The sequence below is a fragment of the Periophthalmus magnuspinnatus genome, chromosome 9 (genome assembly GCF_009829125.3).
Source record: "Periophthalmus magnuspinnatus isolate fPerMag1 chromosome 9, fPerMag1.2.pri, whole genome shotgun sequence".
Classification (NCBI taxonomy): domain Eukaryota; kingdom Metazoa; phylum Chordata; class Actinopteri; order Gobiiformes; family Gobiidae; genus Periophthalmus; species Periophthalmus magnuspinnatus.
Genome location: NC_047134.1, coordinates 35,667,534 through 35,689,999, shown reverse-complemented (window position 1 = coordinate 35,689,999; position 22,466 = coordinate 35,667,534). Strand labels below are relative to the sequence as shown.

The window sequence follows — 22,466 nt, the reverse complement described above, 5'->3', positions numbered from 1 at the left end:
GTATTTCGAGTGTCGTACGGCTCTGGTACAGCGGCGTCCCCCACACGAGTCGTACGGCTCTGGTACAGCGGCGTCCCCCACACGAGTCGTACGGCTCTGGTACAGCGGCGTCCCCCACACGAGTCGTACGGCTCTGGTACAGCGGCGTCCCCCACACGAGTCGTACGGCTCTGGTACAGCGGCGTCCCCCACCTCCTCGTGTTCCTCCCCCCGCCGCTCCCACAGACATGTAACAGTTTGTCTCCAGATCTCGATGGGGGATGAGTGAGAGCTGATTATAGAGTAAACTGTTCATCATGCTTTAATTTACTGATTGTGGATAAAGGGATTCGTCTGGAGCACAAAGCAGACGCTGATCTGATTGTGACCGTTACAAATAATTGGTATATTAGAAGAAAAGGGTGTAATCAGTTAGTTGAGAGCTTTGTTTAATTAAATCGTATGGAATTTTAGGCCGTCTATAAAGGTTTCGTTAAAATTCTGCATCAGTAGGAGGGAGCGCTTGATTATGGGCGGAACATTTCATAATTGGAATTACAAAGGCTTTAAACTAGTGTCAAATTATCTTTAACGCTGCTTAAACTTCATGTCACTCAAGTTTAGAGCCGACGATGGCAGTTTTAGGAGCAGAAAAAGCGTTGACATCCTTCAGAACATCATTTTTTGTGTTGTATTTTTGCAGCAGGAGTTGAAATCCTGGTGTTAAACGTCACCTGGCTGCAGATCTTTATGCACAGATGTGGTTTCATAATGTTGTTTTTGGCTCATTGGGAATGGACCACCTGACTGACCCGTGCGTCTCTGCAGGGATAACGGCGTGGGAAATGGGACGTCCCCTCAGCTGGCCCAGGAGGAGAATTACGAGGCTCTGGAAAACATGCCACTGGAGCAACGTGTCGACCCCAACAAGGTAAAACCAATCAAACCTCAACTAAACATTCACCACACGTTTTATCTCCTGACGTTTCATTCATGTGTCGCAGCGGCTTTAAAGAGATGTTCTGCTGCAAATATCACAAGAAACAACGACTTTACGCCAAGCCAGTCTTTGAGTTTTAACGTTTTACAATGATCTGTACAAATATTTGCACAGACTTCAGTCGTGTTTCCTCTTTGTTGCACATTTACATCGTTTCAACACCGAAAACAAACAGAACAAAAGGGACTGACCGCAGATTGTACTTTATTAATCTATTTACTACCTTCTCAAAATGAAATTGGGCCTTTTTTTGTATGTGTATATTCAACCTACTTTTCCAAACAAGACACAAACCAACATATTTATAAAAAGTGGATGAGATCGCAGCATTTGTAAATAAATATCTAGAGTTATTTCCCACTGTTTTGTCAAATTTAGCGTTTCTTTGCTGTACTTTTACTCACAAACAGCAAGACACTAAAGCCCTGTATCCTCCTTCATCCAGTCCTGTGGTGCACGTCCAAAGAGCTGATGAGAAAAGGCCCAAAAAGCCCGTTCTGTTCATGTATGTGCAGCGTCTTTAATGAACACGAGCTGCAGTTTGTCAATGAAACACTTACTGAGTTATACAAGTTACTTATTCATCACTTTACTGCTCAAATCTTCAGAAAAGTACAACAAAAATATGAAAAAACTTCCCTAATTATACAAAGAAAGTCCCAAAACCAGTTGTTCCATCATGGACTGAACGAGAAGTGGATATTGTGATTCTCATAACAGACTTTATGGCCCAAACACAGAATAATCCAACAATAATTGGCCGTGGATGTGACTTTTTCAATCCTCTCCAGCAAAATCTCATTACAAAACTCTACAAATCTCCAAGTCCTGCACACATGATGCATCTTGAACCCCAAAATGTCCCGTGCAGACTTGTAGCGTATGGACATGAGGACATTTTATTGTATTTAACAGTCAGTTTTCATGTAAAGTTAATTAAACGTGTGTTTTACTGTGTGTGGACCTGCACATGGACAGTAACAGGAGATGAATCTGTCTTTTCTTTTGTAAGATTAATGAATTTGTGCACAGTCCCTGACAAATAAGGAGAAAAAGAAGGTGGTAATTATGTGTCCAGGCCGATGTAGAGTCCCTAAAACGCTCAGCTCGAGGTCCGTGTCCAGCTAATACCGACACATGCCTCTATCACTTTCTAATGCAGCATAATCCGCACTTTAGCTCGTAAAACAGAGACTTGTCACACGGCGAGCTCCATCACCGACCACGAGGTATTAGGCTCTTCCGGCCAAACGAAAATCTGCTGTAGTTTTAAATCCAGCTTAACTCCCCGCACGCCAAGCCCCTCTCAGGTCTGCCCATAATCTGCACGTGTCACCCACCCACTCGCTACGTCACCCGCTCCTCCATCAATGGGTCCGGAAGAAGCCCCAGCATCGCAGGAGGCCGGATGAATGCACGCAGCTGGTGATCTGTGGCCCCTCGGCAAAGTGTCCGGCCCCCAGGACGAGAGGGAGGGGAGAGGAGGAGAGGGGGAAACGAGGAGAGGGGGAGGAGGAGGAAACGAGGAGAGGGGGAGGAGGAGGAAATGAGGAGAGGGGGAGGAGGAGGAAACGAGGAGAGGGGGAGGAGGAGGAAATGAGGAGAGGGGGAGGAGGAGGAAACGAGGAGAGGGGGAGGAGGAGAGGGAGGGGAGAGGAGGAGGAGGAGGAGAGGATCTGTGGCCCCTCGGCAAAGTGTCCGGCCCCCAGGACGAGAGGGAGGGGAGGAAACGAGGAGAGGGGGAGGAGGAGGAAACGAGGAGAGGGGGGGAGGAGGAGGAAATGAGGAGAGGGGGAGGAGGAGAGGGAGGGGAGAGGAGGAGGAGAGGAGGAGGAGGAGAGGATCTTTGGCCCCTCGGCAAAGTGTCCAGCCCCCAGACCTGCACAGAGAGAGAGGAGGAGGAGGAGGAGAGGGGGAAACAAAGAGAGGGGGAGGAGGAGGAGGAGGAGGAGGAAACGAGGGGGGAGGAGGAGAGGGAGGGGGGAGGAGGAGGAAACAAGGCGGAGAGGAGAAGAGGAGGAGGAGATGAGGAGGTGGTGCCTGTTTCAGATGTTGCTCCAGTTTGTCGGTCACATGACATCACCACATTTACTTTTCACAGTTCAGATAGTTTTTGTTTTGTTTTGTTTTTTTTACTTGAGCATGTGTCGTATGAATTTTCAGAAATTAAGTGGTGCAAATATTACAGATTTTTATTTTTTTTTTTATATTTTATATATTTTTATTTAATTTATTTATTTTATTTTTATTTTTTTTTTACAAAGATCAGCAAATATGAGAAATCCCTCATTTTCAGCTGAGTCTGTCCTGTCTTCAGCTTTTATTGAATCAAACTTTAATGATTAACACATTAACATTAGTTTACACTTTATATGAAGCCGTTTAAATTCACTTTTTGCTTAATTATTAATTATTTTTTATGTTGTGACCTGAATCATGACAATTATTGATGAACTGAATCATCCTGACCCTTTGCAGAGTAAAGATCTGCTTCAGGTCAGATTTATTCACTCAACTCAGCGTTTGGTTTTATTTGAACAAAAACGCTCTGACCCAAAATCAGACGTGTTTTTCTACTTGATCTTAAATCGTTCGGAGTGCTTTGGAGTGGTTCTTTTTGAGGTGTTTTTACAGAAGGAAAAGTTTGATTTTTCTGTAAACAAAGTGCTTGACTTGTACCTGCAGGTCGTCGCTTCAAATTGCAGATTTTTGTCATGTTTTCGAGTGAATGATTAAGACTTTGTGACGTTTGTGTTTTTACTGTTCGTTTTCGGTGTCGTTCTTTCACCTCGTTGATGATGTTCTTCTTCCTCTTTACTGTTTGTGTCTCATCAGCTGCATTTCCCCATTATAAGTTTTAATTGATAGACAAGAGAAACTTTTAAACTGTGTAATTGCGTTTACAAGGAGCTGTGGTGATTACATCCCCCAATGAAATGATCTTGATCAGATTAGCTGCAGTTGTTCATTTTCAGCTCCATCTGTTCATCCACCTTCAGCCTTTGTGATTGACGAGTGACAGGAAGCAGACGTGTGCTAATTATTACCTGGTCTCCTGCTGCTTTAAAAGGCTATTTTTATGAGAAAATTAAATGTTCTAATCATTTTAATGGTGTATTACTCTGATGTACAGCGTTTGCTTTTATTTAAATCTTTAATGGTTTAATCTTAACGTTTGTGTCGACGTGGAGCAGGTCACACTGACACTTTTTTAATCTGAATAGTACAGTTTATATTTGGTCTGAAGGTTGGTGGTTTGAATCCCACTGTTGTCTTAACCTGAGACTCGAGCTGTTTCATGGTTTTATTAATTTATCTTTAATTTGTGCTGATTGGACCTGATGAGTGAAGAAGAATTGTTTTACTCTGTGTAGTTTGAGGAAAGTGACATTCATTTTAATCATTTTGATAAAACATTTAAATAATGATTTGCAAAACTTAAGAGCCCGAAACGGCAACATTTGTCCTGAGTAAAAACAAAATGAGAAACAGCTGAGCCTGAGTGTGTTTAAAGAGACAGGAGCAGGAGACATGAGCCTTTTAAATAATAATAATAAAAAACTCTGAACATTCTAAACTCTTAAATATTATTATAATATTAATTTTATAAACTGAACATTTTTTGCATCGTTGCTGCTCTTCTACAAATTTTCATTGTGGCCTAAACCCAAACTGTGACATATGAAGGTCCCAGGAGGTTAATCATCAGACACAGGTTAACGGTGCGACTCCAGCTGCCACAGATCCTGCCACTGTGTCCTTGAGCAGGACACTGTCCTCTGCCTGTGTGCCCTGGTGTGTTCAGTAGAAAAGCTCTATGACGTACATTAAAATAACCCTCTGATCCACACAGCTCTGTACTTCCTGGTTTATTGTGATTGTAAAAGTCACATCTGAGCTGCACAGCAGGGGGCGCTGCCACGAGAGCATGAATCTAAGAATGAAGCTCGTTTTCCCTCAGTTTGAGAGGGAGCGGTGTGACTCTGGGGTATTTAAGCTGATTGTTTGACTGTTGCTCTGAAGCAGCTTCACTGTACGTGAACAAAGCTCAGGGCGGCGGCGGCGCGGCGGCGGCGTGGCCTCCAAAGGTGTGCCATTGATTACTCTGATGGTGGTAATCACCAGCTGCTCTGCTTTTCAAATGCTTAGTCGACTGTGGGGTGAAATTGCAGGAATTCATGAGTCAATAGACGCGAGGCTGGAGAGCAGGGCCGCCTGGTGTTGGCTCGACTTCAGCCGCTGATAAACACTGAGCCGCTCGGGTAAAGGCAGAGACGAGGCGCAGGGATTTTGTACCGAGTTGGTAAAGTGCATCTGTGCTCCAAAAAATAAAACACTGAAATAATCTAAACTTGTTTTACAGTTTGATTCACCTGCTTGTTTCATAAATGTGCCACTACCTTTTTAATTCTTCTGTTGGATTTATTCCATCACAGATGTTTTTATCGCTCAGGAGCCTTAAAAACGTGCATTTTTACAGTGAGGGGGAGCTGCCTCTCCACAGACCTGACTTACTCTGTGTGGATCCTGCTTTTCGTGTCAAACATTCACTTGTTTTGTCTCTCAGGCTCCAGCTCAGAGCATGTCGCCCACAAAGTCCCAGCAGAACGGCAGCCCCTCCAAGTGTCCCCGCTTCATGAAGGTGAGGAACTGGGAGACGGGGACGGTCTACAACGACGTGCTGCACCAGGGCGTGACAAAGGTACTGTCCTCACACCGCCATAAGTCTGTGTGTTTATGCCTCACTGAGCAGGTCACCAGATCATATGATGCAACGCTCATGCAACACAAACACACCTGCTCTGCTGTGGTTCACATACGACATAACAAACCTGGTATTTCTGTAAAATGACTAATGCTGTAGAAGAACATGTGTGACCGAAAACACGTAGCATCTTCCTGGAATCAGTGATTCACCAAAATTCCAAACTGACCAATAACAAAAAGCTGCACCCAGTTCATCCTTAATGTTTAATAAAAGTCTAAACTCTGCTTCAAACATCCAGACGTTTACAGCCAACGTCAGAAAAACGCCCGAGCTGATTGACAGAAGGAAACGACTCTCGGCTCGTTCAGTTGCTCATCTGTTCACCCACGTGGCTTTGTGACAGACGAGCTCTTTACTTTTCATCAAGTTTAACTCAGACTTTTCTTGTTTCTATTGTGAACATCACTATAGAAGAACTCGTGCCAAAAATACCGCAGTGGTCATTGGCAAACAACTGGCGGCCAACAGTTTAGGTGACTTTTGAGGCGAGCGCGCGAGTGCATCCTAATGAAGCGCTCTTCAGATTTATTCTACATTGTGGTCGATGGCATATTCATCCGTCATTTACCAAAAGGACAGCTGGCTGCACTGAATGCCTGCGGCAATAAGGAGCCGACGAGCCGGAGCACGAGTGACTCCTTTGTCTTATTTTCATCGCTCCCTGCTTCACCCGTGCATTTACCACTATCCATAAGCATCTTTGTGAAGCACGAGGGCTATTTCTGAAGTGTGATTGTGTAAGTTTAATGTGCTTTTGCGTCACTTGTTTGGTCGTAGAGGTGGGGGCTGTGGACACGTTTGCACGGCTCCAAACTGTAATGAATTTGAGCATTTTAATTAGTTTAGACTTGACAAAAACGATCAAAGGGACGTGACAGGTGATGCCCTTGGTTGAGGTTCAAGTCTGCACTAATCTTTTACTCACTTTTGATCTGTTGTTGTTTGGGAAAAGACATTTAGACACTTTTTGGCCCGTTCCTAAAGCCTTTTAAAATGGTCTAAATGAATTTAAATGTGTTTTTCATGATATTGTCAGCCCATATTTGCTCCACACGGCTCCATATCTTGCATTTTCATTTGTTTTGACTAGCACGAACAAAAGCTTTTGTCTGAAACGGGGATATATTTTTTTTAAATGGTTGGAGGGTCATGAAGTATTCTATTTTGGCTCCAGCGCGGCGTTTGAACAGCGGTGGTGGGTGATTCTATGGCAGAAGCCTCTTTGAGCCTCGTCGGGGTCATTGACGGTTTTCCAGTTTCTCGATGCTGTTGTCGTCGGCGTTCGCTCGTGGCGTCTCCGTAGTTTAAGGCGTTTGTTCGGAGCAGAAGTGACGGCTGACTCGAGCTGTAATATGGATAATGACCACACGGCGCGCTCTACGGCTCCTCGTCTGCGATTTATGGAGGTAATTCCATCGGATGACTCGCCGACTTTCACATTAATTTCATGGGAAAGGAACTAATAACCACAGCGGGGACGGGAGGAGCGCTCGCTTGAGGCGTGAGGTGGGAGCTATGCATCAAAATGGATAATATTTTAAAATTGCAATGGAATATAAATGGTATAAAGTATTAAACATCGCCTAAGCGTCTAGTGTAATCTCCCAGACGAGGGAATAAAAGGAGAGTCCTGCACTTTGCTGCTGAAGTTTATGGTTCATTTTGTGCTGGAATCAAACCTCATCCCAGACATTTACAGGTGCATTTTGACTTGAGGCACATTCTCTGGAGCAGGTGACTTTATGTTGGAGCATTTTCTATATAAACATGGTGAAAAATGTTGGTCACTACTTTGGTTCTTGCTGCTTTTGTTTTCATGGCTTCTATTGATAAAAAAGAGGGAAAAGATGGACAGTTGGTCCAGACTCATTCAGAAACACTTAAAAAGTCCCTCATCTTTGTGTTTTTGTTTGTAGAAGTCGGTGTGCAGTGAGAGCGTCTGCACCGGGTCTGTGATGATGCCAAACCACTACGTCCGTAAAGCCGACGAGGTCCGGACCAAAGGAGAGCTGCTGTCATTGGCCAGAGACTTTATTGACCAGTACTACACGTCCATCAAAAGGCAAGCGGAGAGTTTGGGTTAAAAGTGGAGTGTGTTTGGGCATAACGAGGTCAAAATGATCAGCAAAGTGATTTAATCAACCCTTTATAAACCTCAAAGTGCATCGTAATCCACAAAAGAACATCTAGTACAAAGAAAAGTGCAAATGTTTAACTTCTGACTCATTACAAACACTTTCCACTTTATGTAATTCCAGGTAAAGGCTTTTAACAATATTTATGTAACTAAAACAGCCCTCACACAGTATTATCCCCAAATATGAAGAAAAATGGTTTCTTTTACGTATCAGATGTCCCTCGAGTGCAGTCGTGCCACAGGCGTCGAGATGTAAACTGACGTGTGATAATTATCTCGTCCGACGCCGTCAGGTTTGGCTCCAAGGCTCACATGGACCGACTGGAGGAAGTGACTAAGGAAATCGAATCATCGGGAACGTATCAGCTCAAAGACACTGAGCTCATCTACGGAGCCAAGACCGCCTGGAGGAACGCGTCTCGCTGCGTCGGGAGGATCCAGTGGTCCAAGCTGCAGGTAACCATAGCGACGCCGCTCAACTTGAAACGGGCTGGAACTTTTAATTGGCCTAATGCGGGTTTTTCCACGCAGCGCTCGCCAGGAAAGTGCACTTAAACTATTAGATTTAGTTTGTAAAATCAGATCTGTGCTTTTTCAGGTTGATGTGCTGTCATGGTGATAGTGCTGCTTGGCCTGGAATGTCACACAGTACAGCATTAAACTCACCAACCTTGTATTTATTCACTTCTCAAGCGTTTTTATTGCCAAAAACATCCGTTCTAACTGTGCGTGACGGGTTGTGGTCGCCTCTCTACAGATTTAACCTGTAACTTTGTCGTGTGGCGTCTCCCGCATCACCTGCATCACCCGTCTCCATGGCGATAGTTAGTTTAATGCCACACTGTGTGACATTACAGGCAGAAAAGTTTTATAGTTCACTTTTTAACTTTTTAAAATGCACCGCTAAACGAGAACACTGTATTTCATAACAGAATTTTAGGTCTGTTGCTTTTTGTGGACTCTATTCTTTTCAAATGTTCTTTTTAAATGTTCTTTTTAAATATTCTTTTCAAATATTCTTTCTGACTGTTCTCTTTCAGGTTTTTGACGCCCGAGACTGCACCACGTCTCACGGAATGTACAACTACATTTGCAACCACATAAAGTACGCCACCAACAAAGGCAACTTGAGGTAAAAATCTAAACGCAGCATATTTTTTTTTTCAGACTTGTTGTGCTTCCACCTCGCCCCATCTGTCAGTGGCCGCGCCCGCAGTCGAGTCCACGCCTGTCTACCCTGACGTGACCCACTGGCCCATCTGTCAGGCAGCGCGAGCCGAGCCTCCTTAACACACTTTTGACACTACCTGCTGCCTGTCTTTTGGGAGAAGGAGCTGTCATCTTTAGACCTCAGCGCTTTTCTGCCAAGTCATAATTGCGTTTGACACCTCTTATTTACTTGTTAGCTGATGGATGGCTCGTGACGCATTAGTTCGTTTAGCTTTGGCCTTCTGAAGGACGACGGAGAGTTGATGGCAGCACATCCGCCCCACTGCAGCTCTGACTGATGCACAGTAACACGATCTACAACGACTTTGGGACTAATTATAATATAAATGTGTTAAGTTTAGTTAAACATCTGGGCCCCTTTTTATAAAGTCATTCAGAAAACACAAAACAGATTTCACTAGCATGTAAACGTGGTAATACTGTTTGATTTTTAACTTTTAGCCACAAACTAGGAGCATTAAGAGGATTTGTCAGTTTTTGTACAAAATCTTCATCTGAAATTTTTAAACCACTGCAAACACTTAATATATCGCAATTTTTTACCACAATTACAAAGTCAAGGGCTGCAATTATTTAAATAACTGACTGTCCTCAGCAAAGAACAAAATATCCCGTCTTTTCCTATAAAAGTTGTACCTGCTCAAGCCTCTACAAACACGGGCTCCATGTTAGATTTGGTTTCAAAGCCGTGCAGCTCTGGTCTAAATGCCAGTGGCTCAAACTGTCGACTTGTGGCCAGAGCGGTGTCTCCGTCTGTACAGTGATACTAGTGGCCCAGATTCCTGCCAGCTGTGCTCCCTACAGCGACTTACAGCAGCTTAGCAGCACTAACACTTTGCCCCGTGCAGCATTAACACTCCAGAGACAGAGGACGCCAAAGGTGACGCCCGGATCGTCCATGTTTGTTTATGTTAGTGATGCATCGTGAAAGGAAACTTCTGTGCTTCAGAACGGGCTGGAAGAATATAAAGTGTCATTCTGTCGTCCAAAGCAGTGACTGAACAGATTTGAGATTTGTTTTTAAAATTTGGCTTCAGTCACAGAGAAGGATGTTGTATTTTCACATGAATTTTATCCAAATTTTACAGAATATCTGCAGTGTTTTGAACTAAAGGGTTCAGGGGTTTCTGAAATGATTTGTTAAACTACTTGGATGAGATCTCGCTGAAATGAATCTTACATCGGCTCACGGCTCACGGCTCGTTAGAAAAGGATTTACCCTGGAGTATCCCTGCACTAATTGAGCCATTTATTGATTGAAGTAATTAAATTGTATAGGCTGCCTTGTTCAATCGATAAATATCTCAGTCAAACACTCGGTTATGAGTCATAGATGTAGTTTTTTTAAGATGTTTGAGCCGTAAACAGAGTGACATGTGCAGTGTTGTGACTCTCTATATATTAGTAATTGTTGCATATCTTTATTTGGCCAACACTGTGAGCCTGTTCTGTTTGTGTCGACAGGTCGGCCATCACCATTTTCCCTCAAAGAACAGACGGTAAACATGACTTTCGTGTGTGGAACTCTCAGCTCATCAGATATGCAGGATACAAGCAGCCGGACGGCTCGATCCTGGGAGACCCGGCAAACGTAGAATTCACTGAGGTAAATGTTTGGAGGGGAAAACAAATCTGCACTTTGATAAAGCAGCTGCAATTACGTGGTTTGGGATAATGGCACGTGTTTAGATGTTTGTGGGTAAAGTAGAAATGCAGGAAGTGGCAGTAAGTTCTAGTTCTCCACTCGCGTGATCAACACTGTCTTCGTTTTTGGACAAAAATTTCAATTTACTCACAAGGAACATGTGAGAATTAGATTAAACTGCCAGAATATAATGGTCATTTTAACATTTCTTTAATTGTGTAAATGTTATGTCCCATTGGTGAGACGTAGATGTCCAACCAGGAAGTCAAATTCAAAATGGTTAGAAGCTAAACTTTTTCTAGATTTTCCTGTGTATCCCATGTTTTGTTGAAATGATTTGGTCTTAAATTCACTTCATAATTCCTTCTCGCTCTTGGGTTTGTGTAGATTTGTTTGCAGCTCGGATGGAAACCTCCAAAGTCTCGATTTGACGTTTTGCCCCTGCTGCTCCAAGCCAACGGAAATGACCCCGAGCTGTTTGAACTCCCAGAAGATCTCGTCCTGGAGGTCCCCATTACACATCCCAAGTGAGCGACTATTGTCATTTAATTTTACTAAAACGCACAAATCATACAAATGCGCCGCTACTTCCCAGTTTTCACAGCTTGTCTTTCTGTCTCTGTGCCAGTTTAGCCACACTGGTTACAATTTATTTTTGTAGCCCATTGTTTTTCCATGCCTATTGCGACACTCGTACATTTTTACATCGGTTGTTGCCGTGCAGATCTCACGCTTCGCCGAGTCATAATATTCCACTGCAGTGTGACAGTTTGTGCGATAAAGCTTAGAAATGAGGATGGATTTCACACCTAGTGACCACTACATCCAGACACTCTACAAAAGGCAATGTGCTGTCCCCTGGGGACGCTGATCCTCGCCAGAGTCTTGAAAATTGGCATGTGTGGCCCTTAGTTCCAGCAGCCACTTCTCACACTCTGCCATCACCAACCACAGCTCAGCATTACATGAGATTTGGACCGTCCTCACAAATGAACAGTCACGTTATCAATCCTCCAGAGAGGCACTAGTGAGTAAAGGGAGACGGACTGGAGCCTTTCTTGTCTTGTGCATTTATAGTGTGACTTTAAACTCGTGTCAGGGTCAAAATACTGTCCTTTGTTCAGCCCAAAATGTGACGGTACATTACTGTTATTATAGTGACTGTGATATTGACACGCTGTGGACGCTCACGACATGTTTAAAGTCCATAATCTGAATTCATAAAGCAACTGTCAAATGAGGTTGTCCCTGAACACTGGCGCCAAAAGCAAATCTGAAAAGCCTGGAAACTCTTGACGGTCTTAAATTACAAAAGATGAACCATGAACACAGCTGGAGAAGTGTCATTTGGTCTTTGTGCAGATTCGAGTGGTTCAAAGACCTCGACCTGAAGTGGTACGGTCTTCCTGCGGTGGCCAACATGCTGCTGGAGGTGGGGGGGCTGGAGTTCCCCGGTTGTCCCTTCAGTGGCTGGTACATGGGCACGGAGATCGGAGTGAGGGATTTTTGCGACGCTTCACGCTACAACATTCTAGAGGTTTGAACAAGTGCTGAGAAATGACACGCCGATGATGCTTTATGTAACTCTCACTAATCCAATAAAATGTGTTTGTTTTTTTTAAATAGGAAGTCGCAAACCTGATGAATCTGGACACGAGGAAGACGTCCTCTCTGTGGAAAGACCAGGCTTTAGTGGAGATCAACATTGCAGTTCTCCACAGCTTCCAGGTCGACCTTATTCCGTTACATATTAACACGTTTGTAAAACTGAATTGTAATGACATGCCTGATTTAAATATTTCCATAGACTTGTAAAGTGACCATCGTGGACCACCACTCTGCCACGGAGTCCTTCATGAAACACATGGAGAATGAGTACCGCGTTCGAGGTGGTTGTCCTGGAGACTGGGTTTGGATTGTGCCTCCGATGTCGGGAAGCATCACACCAGTGTTTCACCAGGAGATGCTCAATTACCGCCTCACTCCTTCTTTTGAGTACCAGGTAGGTGCTTAACTCACATAAGCACAGAGGACCTGACGTCTATAATCATACACATCTGCTCATTATTGCTCTGGACACATGGGTTGTAAATGATTTAGATTTTAAAAATTCATAAATTCAAGAGCTCCAGTCCCATAAAGCTCTCACCCTTGGCCTGTTTTGTTTCCCTCTATAGCCTGATCCGTGGAACACTCATGTGTGGAAAGGGGTCAATGGGACGCCCACAAAGAAAAGGGCCATCGGGTTCAAGAAGCTCGCCAAGTGAGTGTGCGCATTTTTACACATGAGCATGTGTCGTTTGAAATCAACCCCTTGGGGACTCATCAGAGCTTCAGACATTGTGTATGTTCTACTAATAAAATAATTGCTCAGTGGATATGACAAGCTGGGTAATCACAACTGTCACTTAGTCATTAGCCGTGCTTTGCTTTGTCGTGAGTCAACATTTGGTCAGTTGTATATTCTGTTTATTTTTAACAGGGCTGTGAAGTTTTCTGCCAAACTGATGGGTCAGGCCATGGCCAAGAGGGTGAAGGCCACCATCCTGTTCGCCACAGAGACGGGCAAATCTCAAGACTACGCCAAAACTCTATGTGAAATCTTCAAACATGCTTTTGACGCAAAGGTACTTGCTCTGTCCTTGCATCATATCTGAATATTAAAATTACCATAGTATCTAATGGAAAACACACCGGGGCTTCCCCCTCTCCGCAGAGCGGACTGCACACTTCTTTTCCCTGTTCTCTTGGCGCGTTTGCCTCTGCATCCTTGGGCTTTTGGTCCTAAACTGCGTTATTGTTGTACTGAGTGTGAATGTGCTCAGAAAATGGAGGGAGACTCATCCTTCATCATATACAGTGTTTAGCTCCGGGTCAGATCTCATTTTCCCTTCTCCTTTCCTCCATGTAAACATCTTTTAAGAGGCAATCCGTGGGTGTGTGCCCTGGGCAGATCTCTGTTGCCATGTTGTGGGTCGAAAGCCTGGTTTTCTTTTCACGCGTTGGGTTGTGTGTGTGGTTGTGTGTTGTTGTGTGTGTTTGTATATGCGTGTGTGGGTCATCTTGGCAGACAGCGCCGTGAGTGAGAGGGTTTCTTCAGCGTATACCACTCACTCTGTGGCGGCAGCATATTATCATCTCGTTAGGGGAGAGGACAGAGTGGTCATTACGAGCGCCTCTGCCCGCGGCTGTGTGTTCAGCCTTAATTCACTCTCCAGGTCATGTGTCAGTGGAGCGTATACACAGATCGCTGCTCTTGTCTGCCTCTCAGGTTATGTCCATGGATGAGTACGATGTGGTGGACTTGGAGCATGAAACGCTGGTGTTGGTGGTGACCAGCACTTTTGGGAACGGGGATCCTCCTGAGAACGGGGAGGTGAGTAAACGGCCCATAAACCAACAGCGTTTAATCAAACACAGCGCTGTAATTACTACTGGCCTATTCTGTTTTCTCTGCAGAAATTTGGAGCTGCCTTAATGGAGATGCGTCATCCGACTTCCAACACTGAAGACAGAAAGTGAGTCAATCTGAGGCTGCAATTGGTAAAATACAAAAGCTGTGATTTATATGAAGTTTTATATTCTTGGAAAAAATGATGCATCAAAATTGCAAAAGAAAAATGAAATCTGTCAACTGGACCAGACGTTTCACTGCCCGTCCAAGCAGCTTCTTCAGTTCAGGTCAGATTACTGCTGGACACTGCCTTAAAAAGACCTCCTCAAACATCTGAAATGTGTCGTGATGAGTCGTGCCGTTAGCGTTTAATCTCGTGCTCTAAAATATTAATGCTCCTGCCTCCTGGTCATGTTTAAAATGTCCACTTTGAGTTTAGATTTGAACTCAGTTTTCATTTTAAACTCAATTACGATGTGTCAAAGTTAAAATATTGTACCGAAAATCCCTTTTTTTGTTCTACCAGGAGTTACAAGGTGCGTTTCAACAGTGTGTCCTCCTACTCTGACACTCGCAAATCCTCCAGCGACGAGCCAGAAACGAGGATCAACTTTGAGAGCACAGGGCCGCTCGCTAACGTCAGGTAAATGAAACTGTAATTCACTAAAGTCTCGTGTGCAGATGTTGAGTCTTTGCTCCTTTTAGGTTTTCAGTGTTCGGCCTGGGCTCCAGGGCGTACCCACACTTCTGCGCCTTCGCCCACGCCGTGGACACGCTGTTTGAGGAGCTCGGAGGAGAACGGATCCTGCGAATGGGAGAAGGAGATGAACTGTGTGGTCAGGAGGAATCATTCAGAACTTGGGCCAAAAAGGTTTTCAAGGTGGGTCTGACGTCTGCTCGTGGTTTTATTTTGAGTTTGGATGTTTTAATTGTTAGACTTTTATATTGTGTCCAGGCTGCGTGTGACGTGTTCTGTGTCGGTGATGATGTAAACATTGAAAAGGCGAATGATTCTCTGATCAGCAACGACCGCAGTTGGAAGAAGAGCAAATTCCGCATGACTTACACGGCTGAGGCTCCGGCCCTGACAGAAGGTCAGGACGTGCACTTGTGTTTTAATCCAGAAGAGAAAAGACCTGATGAAAAACATCTTTAAAAGTCTGAATACACTTTTAATCTTTTTTTTTTTTCTGTATAGCGTTGTACAGTATTCATAAGAAAAAGGTGTACGGAGCCAAAATGCTGGAGTCTCAGAATTTGCAAAGCCAAAAATCAAAGTAAGTGTCATTGACTCCAAGTTTGTCTCCATCAGTCAATTCTTTTAGTTTGGGACAAGAGCGGCTGTTTTCTGCCTCTTCTCGTGTCACTTTTGAACGTTTACAAAGGCTCATCTTGAGGATTTTGATTGAGCTGAGTGAGTTGTAATCTCAAACCTCCCAAATTGCATAAATACCTTTGTTCCTGCAGCATCCATCAGAGCCTTTTACTGTTTTTGTTTTGTTTAATTTGCCTTTGCTCATGAGTGTTTCTAATGCACACGTCTGAATCTAAAAAGTGGACGGTGGAGGCTCAAATCTGAATAATGATGTGAATGAATTTGGCAGAAAAAGAAATAACCAAACCTTTTTAAACATGGGCTTTGACTGATTTGAACTGCATTTGTACAAAAAACAATATTTGTTGCTATGCATGCCAGGAAAACCATAGTGATTACTTTACTTACGTTCTTTTGTGTAATGGCGCCAAAATGATGAGAATTAATCCCCACGTCTCTGCCCTCGATGCAGTCGCTCCACCATATTTGTTCGACTCAACACAAACAACCATGACAGCCTGAGCTACCATCCCGGCGACCATCTGGGCATCTTCCCTGGCAACCACGAGGACCTGGTTACAGCGCTCATAGATAAACTGGAGGACGCACCACCTGTCAATCAAATCATCAAAGTGGAGTTTCTGGAGGAGAGAAACACTGCCCTTGGTGGGTGACATTAACAAATCGTCTTTACAAATGCAGTCTCTGTGTGTGGGAAGCTTTTCAAATAAGACGTCGCTGCTTCTGAGAGGCAGGATTTGTCCAGAGAGCTGCATATTGGCAAACAGTTGGTGATTTTGTGTGAACAAGGTGTTAAGTAAAGCTGCAAGTCTGGTCTTAATCACTGCAAACTCACTGGGTTCACACATTTCATAAATACAGAAAATCTTTTACTTAAAATAAAATGTATATGGTCTGGGAGCACACATTTCCTGTACAGATCAGTTTAGTTGTGGAGTAGGTGGTTTGGAAGATGTGAGAAAAGGGTTTATTTCTCCAGGATGTGTCATGTTTATGCTAACGCTGCTATATTTATTCTAATGTGCAGGTGTTATCAGCAACTGGACAAATGAGACCAGAATTCCACCCTGCACCATCTACCAGGCTTTCCAGTACTTCCTGGACATCACCACACCCCCGAGCCCAGTCCTGCTGCAGCAGTTTGCAGCTCTGGCAACCAACGAAGACCAGAAAAGGAGACTGGAGGTCCTCAGCAAGGTAATATAAACTGAACCGCCCAAATGAGCTCCTCTGCAGATTGTTTATCTCATGAATCTTCTGATGCAGGGCCAAAGTTTCATGAGATAAACAGTCACAGGAATCAAAAACCTCTGCACGGAGGCAGTGAGGGAACGGCATTAACCTTTGAGTTTGTTTTCAACCTAAAAATGCCCCTGTATTAAACTTGTATTTTAGAGGCTTTTATTGCAAAACACATATTAAACTTTCCCATCTTGCATGATTGAAATCTGTCTGTAAAATCTGCTCTGGAAATAGAAAACGTTGCCTGGAAACTTCCAGTTTGAGGCTCTGGCACCTGTTTAATGCCAAACATTTGTGTGCCCTTTTTTAAGCAATGCAAAACTAATTTAATGAATAGTAATTGAATTCTAGCCTCACTTGTTGTAATGACATTTTGGGCAGATTAATATTCTCCATGGATTTTATGCAACAAGCCCAGTGCTAAAACCCTTCCTTCTAGTTTTACTCAAAATGTAGATTTCTGAAAATCATTAACAATTGTGAACCTGGCCTAAAAAATGGAAATGGTACAAAACTATTAAGCCCATATCAGGGGCACAATCTGCTTCATTTGTTTCTATAGAACAGTTGGACCTGTAATTTCACATCAAATCTCTAACACCAGCGTTTATACCAGAGCTTTTATGTCCATGCTCCAGGCAAATGTTATAAAATGTGTTAAAGTGGATGTGTACAGTAACAAAAGCCTGAACACATTTAAATCTGCTAAACTCTTACCAGAGCAGTCGCTCTCACTGCCTCCACATTTCACGTTTGTCGATGTGTGGAAAAGGCGACTGAGGCAGTGACTCATGCTCAAACATCAAATCATTGTCACAGAGATGGAGGTCTTCAGAAAACCACGAGGTTCCACTTGTGCAGCAGTTGCTTCATTTTGTGCAAGTCTTATTTGTGTACGTTTATTATACAGTGATTTTTACATCTAGCTTTTACAATCTTAATGTTTTTTGTGTGGTAATTTAGTTTATCGTGTAGTGTTACCAGTGCAGTCTTCACGATGCTCTGCTCGTGTTAAATAATGTGGAGGAATTGTTTTTCTCTCACCGTCAGACTGTTTCTCTGCAGAATACATCGCCATAGCAACAAGTATGTTGTTGCTATCCTGAAAACAAGGCGCTAATGCTAAAGCTCGTGTAAATCCAGGCTTAATCAGGATGTATTGTGAACTGGCCCTGGGTTCTCACGTGTTTACTCGTGTGTCCAGGGCCTGCAGGAGTACGAGGAGTGGAAGTGGTACAATAACTCTACTCTGGTGGAGGTGCTGGAGGAGTTCCCTTCGATTCAGATGCCCTCCACGCTGCTCCTTACCCAGCTGCCCCTGCTGCAGCCCCGATACTACTCCATCAGCTCCTCGCCCGATCTGCACCCGGGGGAGATCCACCTGACCGTGGCCGTGGTCTCCTACCGAGCCAAAGGTGAGCCTGCGTTTTTATTTCACAACATGACCTAAGGTGTGTTACATTTTCCTTATTCTCTGGCAAATCAATATTCTCCGAGTCAAAATGCTGCAGCTCATTCGGTGAAGTGAATAAAAGCGGCGGCCGTGGTTCTTCAAGGTTGTTGCAAAAAATAAAAACCCAAAATATCAAATGAGTCAGTGGCTGTAAAAGCCTCCAGTGGCCTGAAGGACACTCATTTCAAGCCTTGTTAATACAGCGTTTGTGGAGCAGGCAGATCACAGGTGTAATCGTAATCTGCATTTGTTTGAAGCTTTTATCAATTACAATCACCTCACGTCTCCAAACTTGTAAGCCTTGTCTGTCTTTCCTCACAAGTAGACTTAAAGATGTGTGCTTGAGGAGACGTGTGCCTTATGCTATGACCACTCGTACACACTTGGTTTGTGCTGAGTGGGCGTGTGGAGGAAACTAAAGTGTTTGCCTGTTAATGATTGCTTTCAGATGGAAAAGGACCTATCCACCATGGAGTGTGCTCCTCGTGGCTTAACAGGATACAGAAGGGGGAGATGGTGCCCTGCTTTGTCAGAGGGTAATTAAATGATACAAACTCGTAATGAAACACCTTTCACCAGAATATGTGCAGATTGTAGAGCGTTGATTGAAAGTCTTGGCCGTCTGTGGAACTGTTAATTGAATTGGTGTGACTCGTGTTGCAGCGCTCCGTCGTTCCATCTTCCTAAAGACAACCACACGCCCTGTCTTCTGGTCGGTCCTGGGACTGGCATCGCCCCCTTCAGAAGCTTTTGGCAGCAGAGACTCTATGACCTTGAACACAAAGGTGAGAATTCCCTTCAGTCTGTAGAATCCTGGATGGATGACCTTTTAACCCCGAGCATATTTTTGTTCAGGGATTGAGTCGTGCCCCATGATCCTTGTTTTTGGATGTCGCCAGTCTGAGATCGATCACATTTACAAAGAGGAGACCGTCCAGGCTAAAAACAAGAACATCTTCAAGGAGCTCTACGCTGCGTATTCAAGAGAACCTGGCAAACCAAAGGTAAACATCCTCCCCCTGAATCCACAGCCTGTTTTTTTTATAAAGTCTGCTGCACCAGCACCGCACTAATGATCATCTGTGGGTTTCAGAAATATGTCCAGAATGTACTGCGCGAGCAGCTGTCGGAGACGGTGTACCAGTGCCTGAAGCTGGAGCGAGGACACATCTATGTGTGCGGAGACGTGACGATGGCTGGAGACGTTCTCAAGACTGTTCAGCAAATCATCAAACAGCACGGTCACATGACCCTGGAGGAGGCGGGACTGTTCATCAGCAAACTCCGGGTGAGTGTTTAGAGTTTCAGCTGGTTGTTTCTTTTGGCCGTAGAGTTTCAGAACGACACTTCTGTCCAATAAACTGCAACGTTCATGTAAAAGTTTGACTTTTGTCTTTCAGGATGAAAATCGCTACCATGAGGACATTTTCGGCGTGACCCTGCGCACCTATGAGGTCACAAACCGCCTGCGCTCAGAGTCCATCGCCTACATCGAGGAGAACAAAAAGGACTCTGACGAGTGAGTACCTCTCAATCATGTGGCCCGGAGCAGCAGGCCGTTCAGTGAGAAATGGATCTCCTGCTGAGGCTAATGTTTATAAAGTGCTCCATCATTTCTGTAACGACCCCCTTTAACGGCGGATTACAGGTCTGAATACTGCGCCGCCGTTAAGATGAAGTGTTGGTTATTTGCCCTGAAGTGTTTATTGGAGAAATACTTCAAAGTGAGGAAATGGTAAAACGGTTCCCTCTTGTGCCTTCGAGTGTTTTATCTCACAGCCTTGTGACAGTTGGACATTAGCTCGATGGAAGAAAATGGTTTCATGTTTGATTTTTGTCTAATTTTAGCACATTTTAATCTTTTCAATGTGCTATTTCATCAGACTTAATGAGTACTGTGAGCCAGTTTTGTGTTCAAGTCCAACTCCATCTTGCAACCTGTAGTTATTGGCACCGGGATGTGTGATCACCCCTCGTTTCCAGTGAAAACAGTGGGTTGCCATGGAGACCCATGTAGAAAGGCGCTTAAACGGGCTTAGATGAGGAGTGAGTGGCTCTCTTCCATTTGTTTGTGCCTTATTTGTGCTTATTGAAGATTGGACTCTTCACGTGTCCATGCTCTGAACAGAACAAGGACCCTGCATCATCACTATGGCTCATTACGCTTCAGTATAATGTGGATTGTCACTTGAATTTCACATTTGGCCGTCGCTGCCTGTTCATTGCATGAGTAATCACTGTAGCATCTATTATCTTTGAGGCGACTGCTTACACTGTCTCTTTTTGCAGGGTTTTCTGCTCGTAGGTCTGCGTCTCGCCAACCAGTTTGGATGGTTCCACGTCACTGAAAGATACTGTGCCAACTTTTGTACTGTAAAAATGGGTTGCTCCTTTTTGATACTACTTCATTTCTGTTGGGCTCTGCAATTTGTCTGTAGCAAACAGGAAGTGTTCTGAGACTCTGTTCCGCTTGTCCAAATATTATAATTGAAATGGGTTTTAAAATGTGCAATTAGTGAAATGACCTGCCTCATTGTGAATGCATGACAAGAATATACTCAAGAAAATATACTATGTGTTATTGTTACAGTTCCAGGCTTTTTTTGAGTTTCTATTTGCAAAGACTTTTACGGCATTGATTGAAACTCCTTCAGAAACTTTGAAATGAACACAAGAGCGAGGCTGGATGTTAGTCGATCTTTTTAAACATGTATTGTCTCGAAATTGAAGAAGAATCAACAGGCCAGACATTGACGCCAGGAAAAAGCCGATCCAATGTCTCTCCCTAAATTATAAAAAACTGTTCTGTCAAAGCCCCAAACAAGCAATCCCGCTGTTCAGTGGTCATCCATCAGAGTGCATCAGCGCAGTGGCAGTTGTTTAGTGCCCTGTCTATCCCATCATCACTACGCTCCAGCTGGTGCTTGTGTTCACAACAGCTGCCGTAAAATGGACGCCTTAAATCTCGGCCTCAAACTATTATCTTTATCAATGCTGTTTGTGTGCGACCCAAAAGCCTGCGACTGACATGTGTTCAATGTAACTGTACTCAAGTGATGCAAAAATCACCCTGGTGGAAAGATATTGTTCAAGTCTATAAATATTTAATTGTGATTTAATAATAAAGCATATTTGTAAGTAAAAATGTAAGATTATTTTGGCTGTCAACCAAACTGGGAGCATCATAAACGCGTGTGCCTCTTGCCTTACATCAACTCTGCCTCTGCCTACGCATCCCTCCTCTAGGTGTCTGCATGAATCTATGGCGGCTCGCGCTCCGATCTCACTGTGATCTGTTGTGTAGCATGGGCGCGCCGGACCCGTCGCCTGACCAGCGTGTTCTGTGGGCGTGGCTGTGTGCATGTGCCCTCAGGTGTACTCTGCTCGCCCCCTCCTCGCTCTGAACGTCGGCTCTGACTCATGTTCTTTTATTGTACAGATGGTGTTGTGGTCTGTAGGAAACTGCCCACGTGGCTTTGGCTTTCTTAGCTTGACTTTGGCTCCCGTCGTTCAAGTTTTTCATTGAGAAAGGAGAGTTAGACTGGCGCTGTGGTCATCCTCCGCTTTGGAATGAGTCAGTGATTTAAATATGCATGCGAGAGCCCCACTGCTGCTTCATCCGTTCTGCAGAAACCTGTGGCTTCCATGTTTGTCCTTTTCTTTATTAAAAATATTTAATATGGCATGACTATTTAAAACATGTACTTTTGGAGCTTTCGTAACGGCTGACGTTTTCTCACCAATGTTGTCCTTGTTGCCCTTGTTATGAATGAATGCCCCTTTGTAGAAAATTGAAATGATTTTGTTGAATTGTATTGAGCTGTCAAATGTCTGTGATGTAAAATGTGCAAAAGGAAAAGGATATAGCTTCTATATAAATATATACATAACTTGTATTCAGAGTATAAAGTATAAATCTCTTTTCTAAGAATGTATTTTGAATAAGTAAAAAGCATTGCTTGTTTTCAAAATGACAAAGTTTCTTGTCATAGTGTGGGTTAAAAGAGCAGCATTACATCAATGCATGACGATGTTTCCAGTTGTAGTTTAAAAAAGCTGCAGCAGCAGTGACACTGTGTGGGCCCCGGGGCCCCTCCACACCTATGGACTGACGTTTCTGTGTTTGCATATTGCTGCTAATATAACTCCAGTCAGCCAATGCTACTATGACCTTTGCTGTGTGAATGAATCTATCACATTTTAATGCATCAACTGCAAGGACTTTGCATTTACTTACAAATAAATATTTACAGAATAGTCTGTTTTCCTGTTTTTATTTGTT

At 43.8% G+C, this 22,466-nt stretch overlaps 1 protein-coding gene across 2 annotated transcripts in view; it reads left to right on the top strand.

Moving 5' to 3' along the window:
- Window positions 1-22,441, top strand: part of nos1 (nitric oxide synthase 1 (neuronal)) — a 28,251-nt gene extending 5,810 nt beyond the window's left edge. The window contains exons 2-28 of one of the 2 annotated variants that reach the window (XM_055224031.1): window positions 808-910; window positions 5,547-5,681; window positions 7,664-7,809; window positions 8,178-8,340; window positions 8,925-9,016; window positions 10,579-10,720; window positions 11,147-11,286; window positions 12,122-12,296; window positions 12,386-12,487; window positions 12,567-12,761; window positions 12,937-13,022; window positions 13,242-13,386; window positions 14,031-14,135; window positions 14,219-14,277; window positions 14,680-14,796; window positions 14,859-15,033; window positions 15,109-15,247; window positions 15,352-15,430; window positions 15,941-16,134; window positions 16,517-16,686; window positions 17,936-18,146; window positions 18,633-18,720; window positions 18,848-18,969; window positions 19,040-19,188; window positions 19,278-19,472; window positions 19,585-19,703; window positions 20,474-22,441. In XM_055224031.1, coding sequence (XP_055080006.1) covers window positions 808-910; window positions 5,547-5,681; window positions 7,664-7,809; window positions 8,178-8,340; window positions 8,925-9,016; window positions 10,579-10,720; window positions 11,147-11,286; window positions 12,122-12,296; window positions 12,386-12,487; window positions 12,567-12,761; window positions 12,937-13,022; window positions 13,242-13,386; window positions 14,031-14,135; window positions 14,219-14,277; window positions 14,680-14,796; window positions 14,859-15,033; window positions 15,109-15,247; window positions 15,352-15,430; window positions 15,941-16,134; window positions 16,517-16,686; window positions 17,936-18,146; window positions 18,633-18,720; window positions 18,848-18,969; window positions 19,040-19,188; window positions 19,278-19,472; window positions 19,585-19,703; window positions 20,474-20,489 — 3,562 coding nt within the window. In that variant the 3' untranslated portion in view covers window positions 20,490-22,441. The remainder of the gene's footprint in view (window positions 1-807; window positions 911-5,546; window positions 5,682-7,663; window positions 7,810-8,177; window positions 8,341-8,924; window positions 9,017-10,578; window positions 10,721-11,146; window positions 11,287-12,121; window positions 12,297-12,385; window positions 12,488-12,566; window positions 12,762-12,936; window positions 13,023-13,241; window positions 13,387-14,030; window positions 14,136-14,218; window positions 14,278-14,679; window positions 14,797-14,858; window positions 15,034-15,108; window positions 15,248-15,351; window positions 15,431-15,940; window positions 16,135-16,516; window positions 16,687-17,935; window positions 18,147-18,632; window positions 18,721-18,847; window positions 18,970-19,039; window positions 19,189-19,277; window positions 19,473-19,584; window positions 19,704-20,473) is intronic. The other variant, XM_033972352.2, reaches the window with a different exon arrangement.
- The last annotated feature ends 25 nt before the right edge of the window (window positions 22,442-22,466 follow it).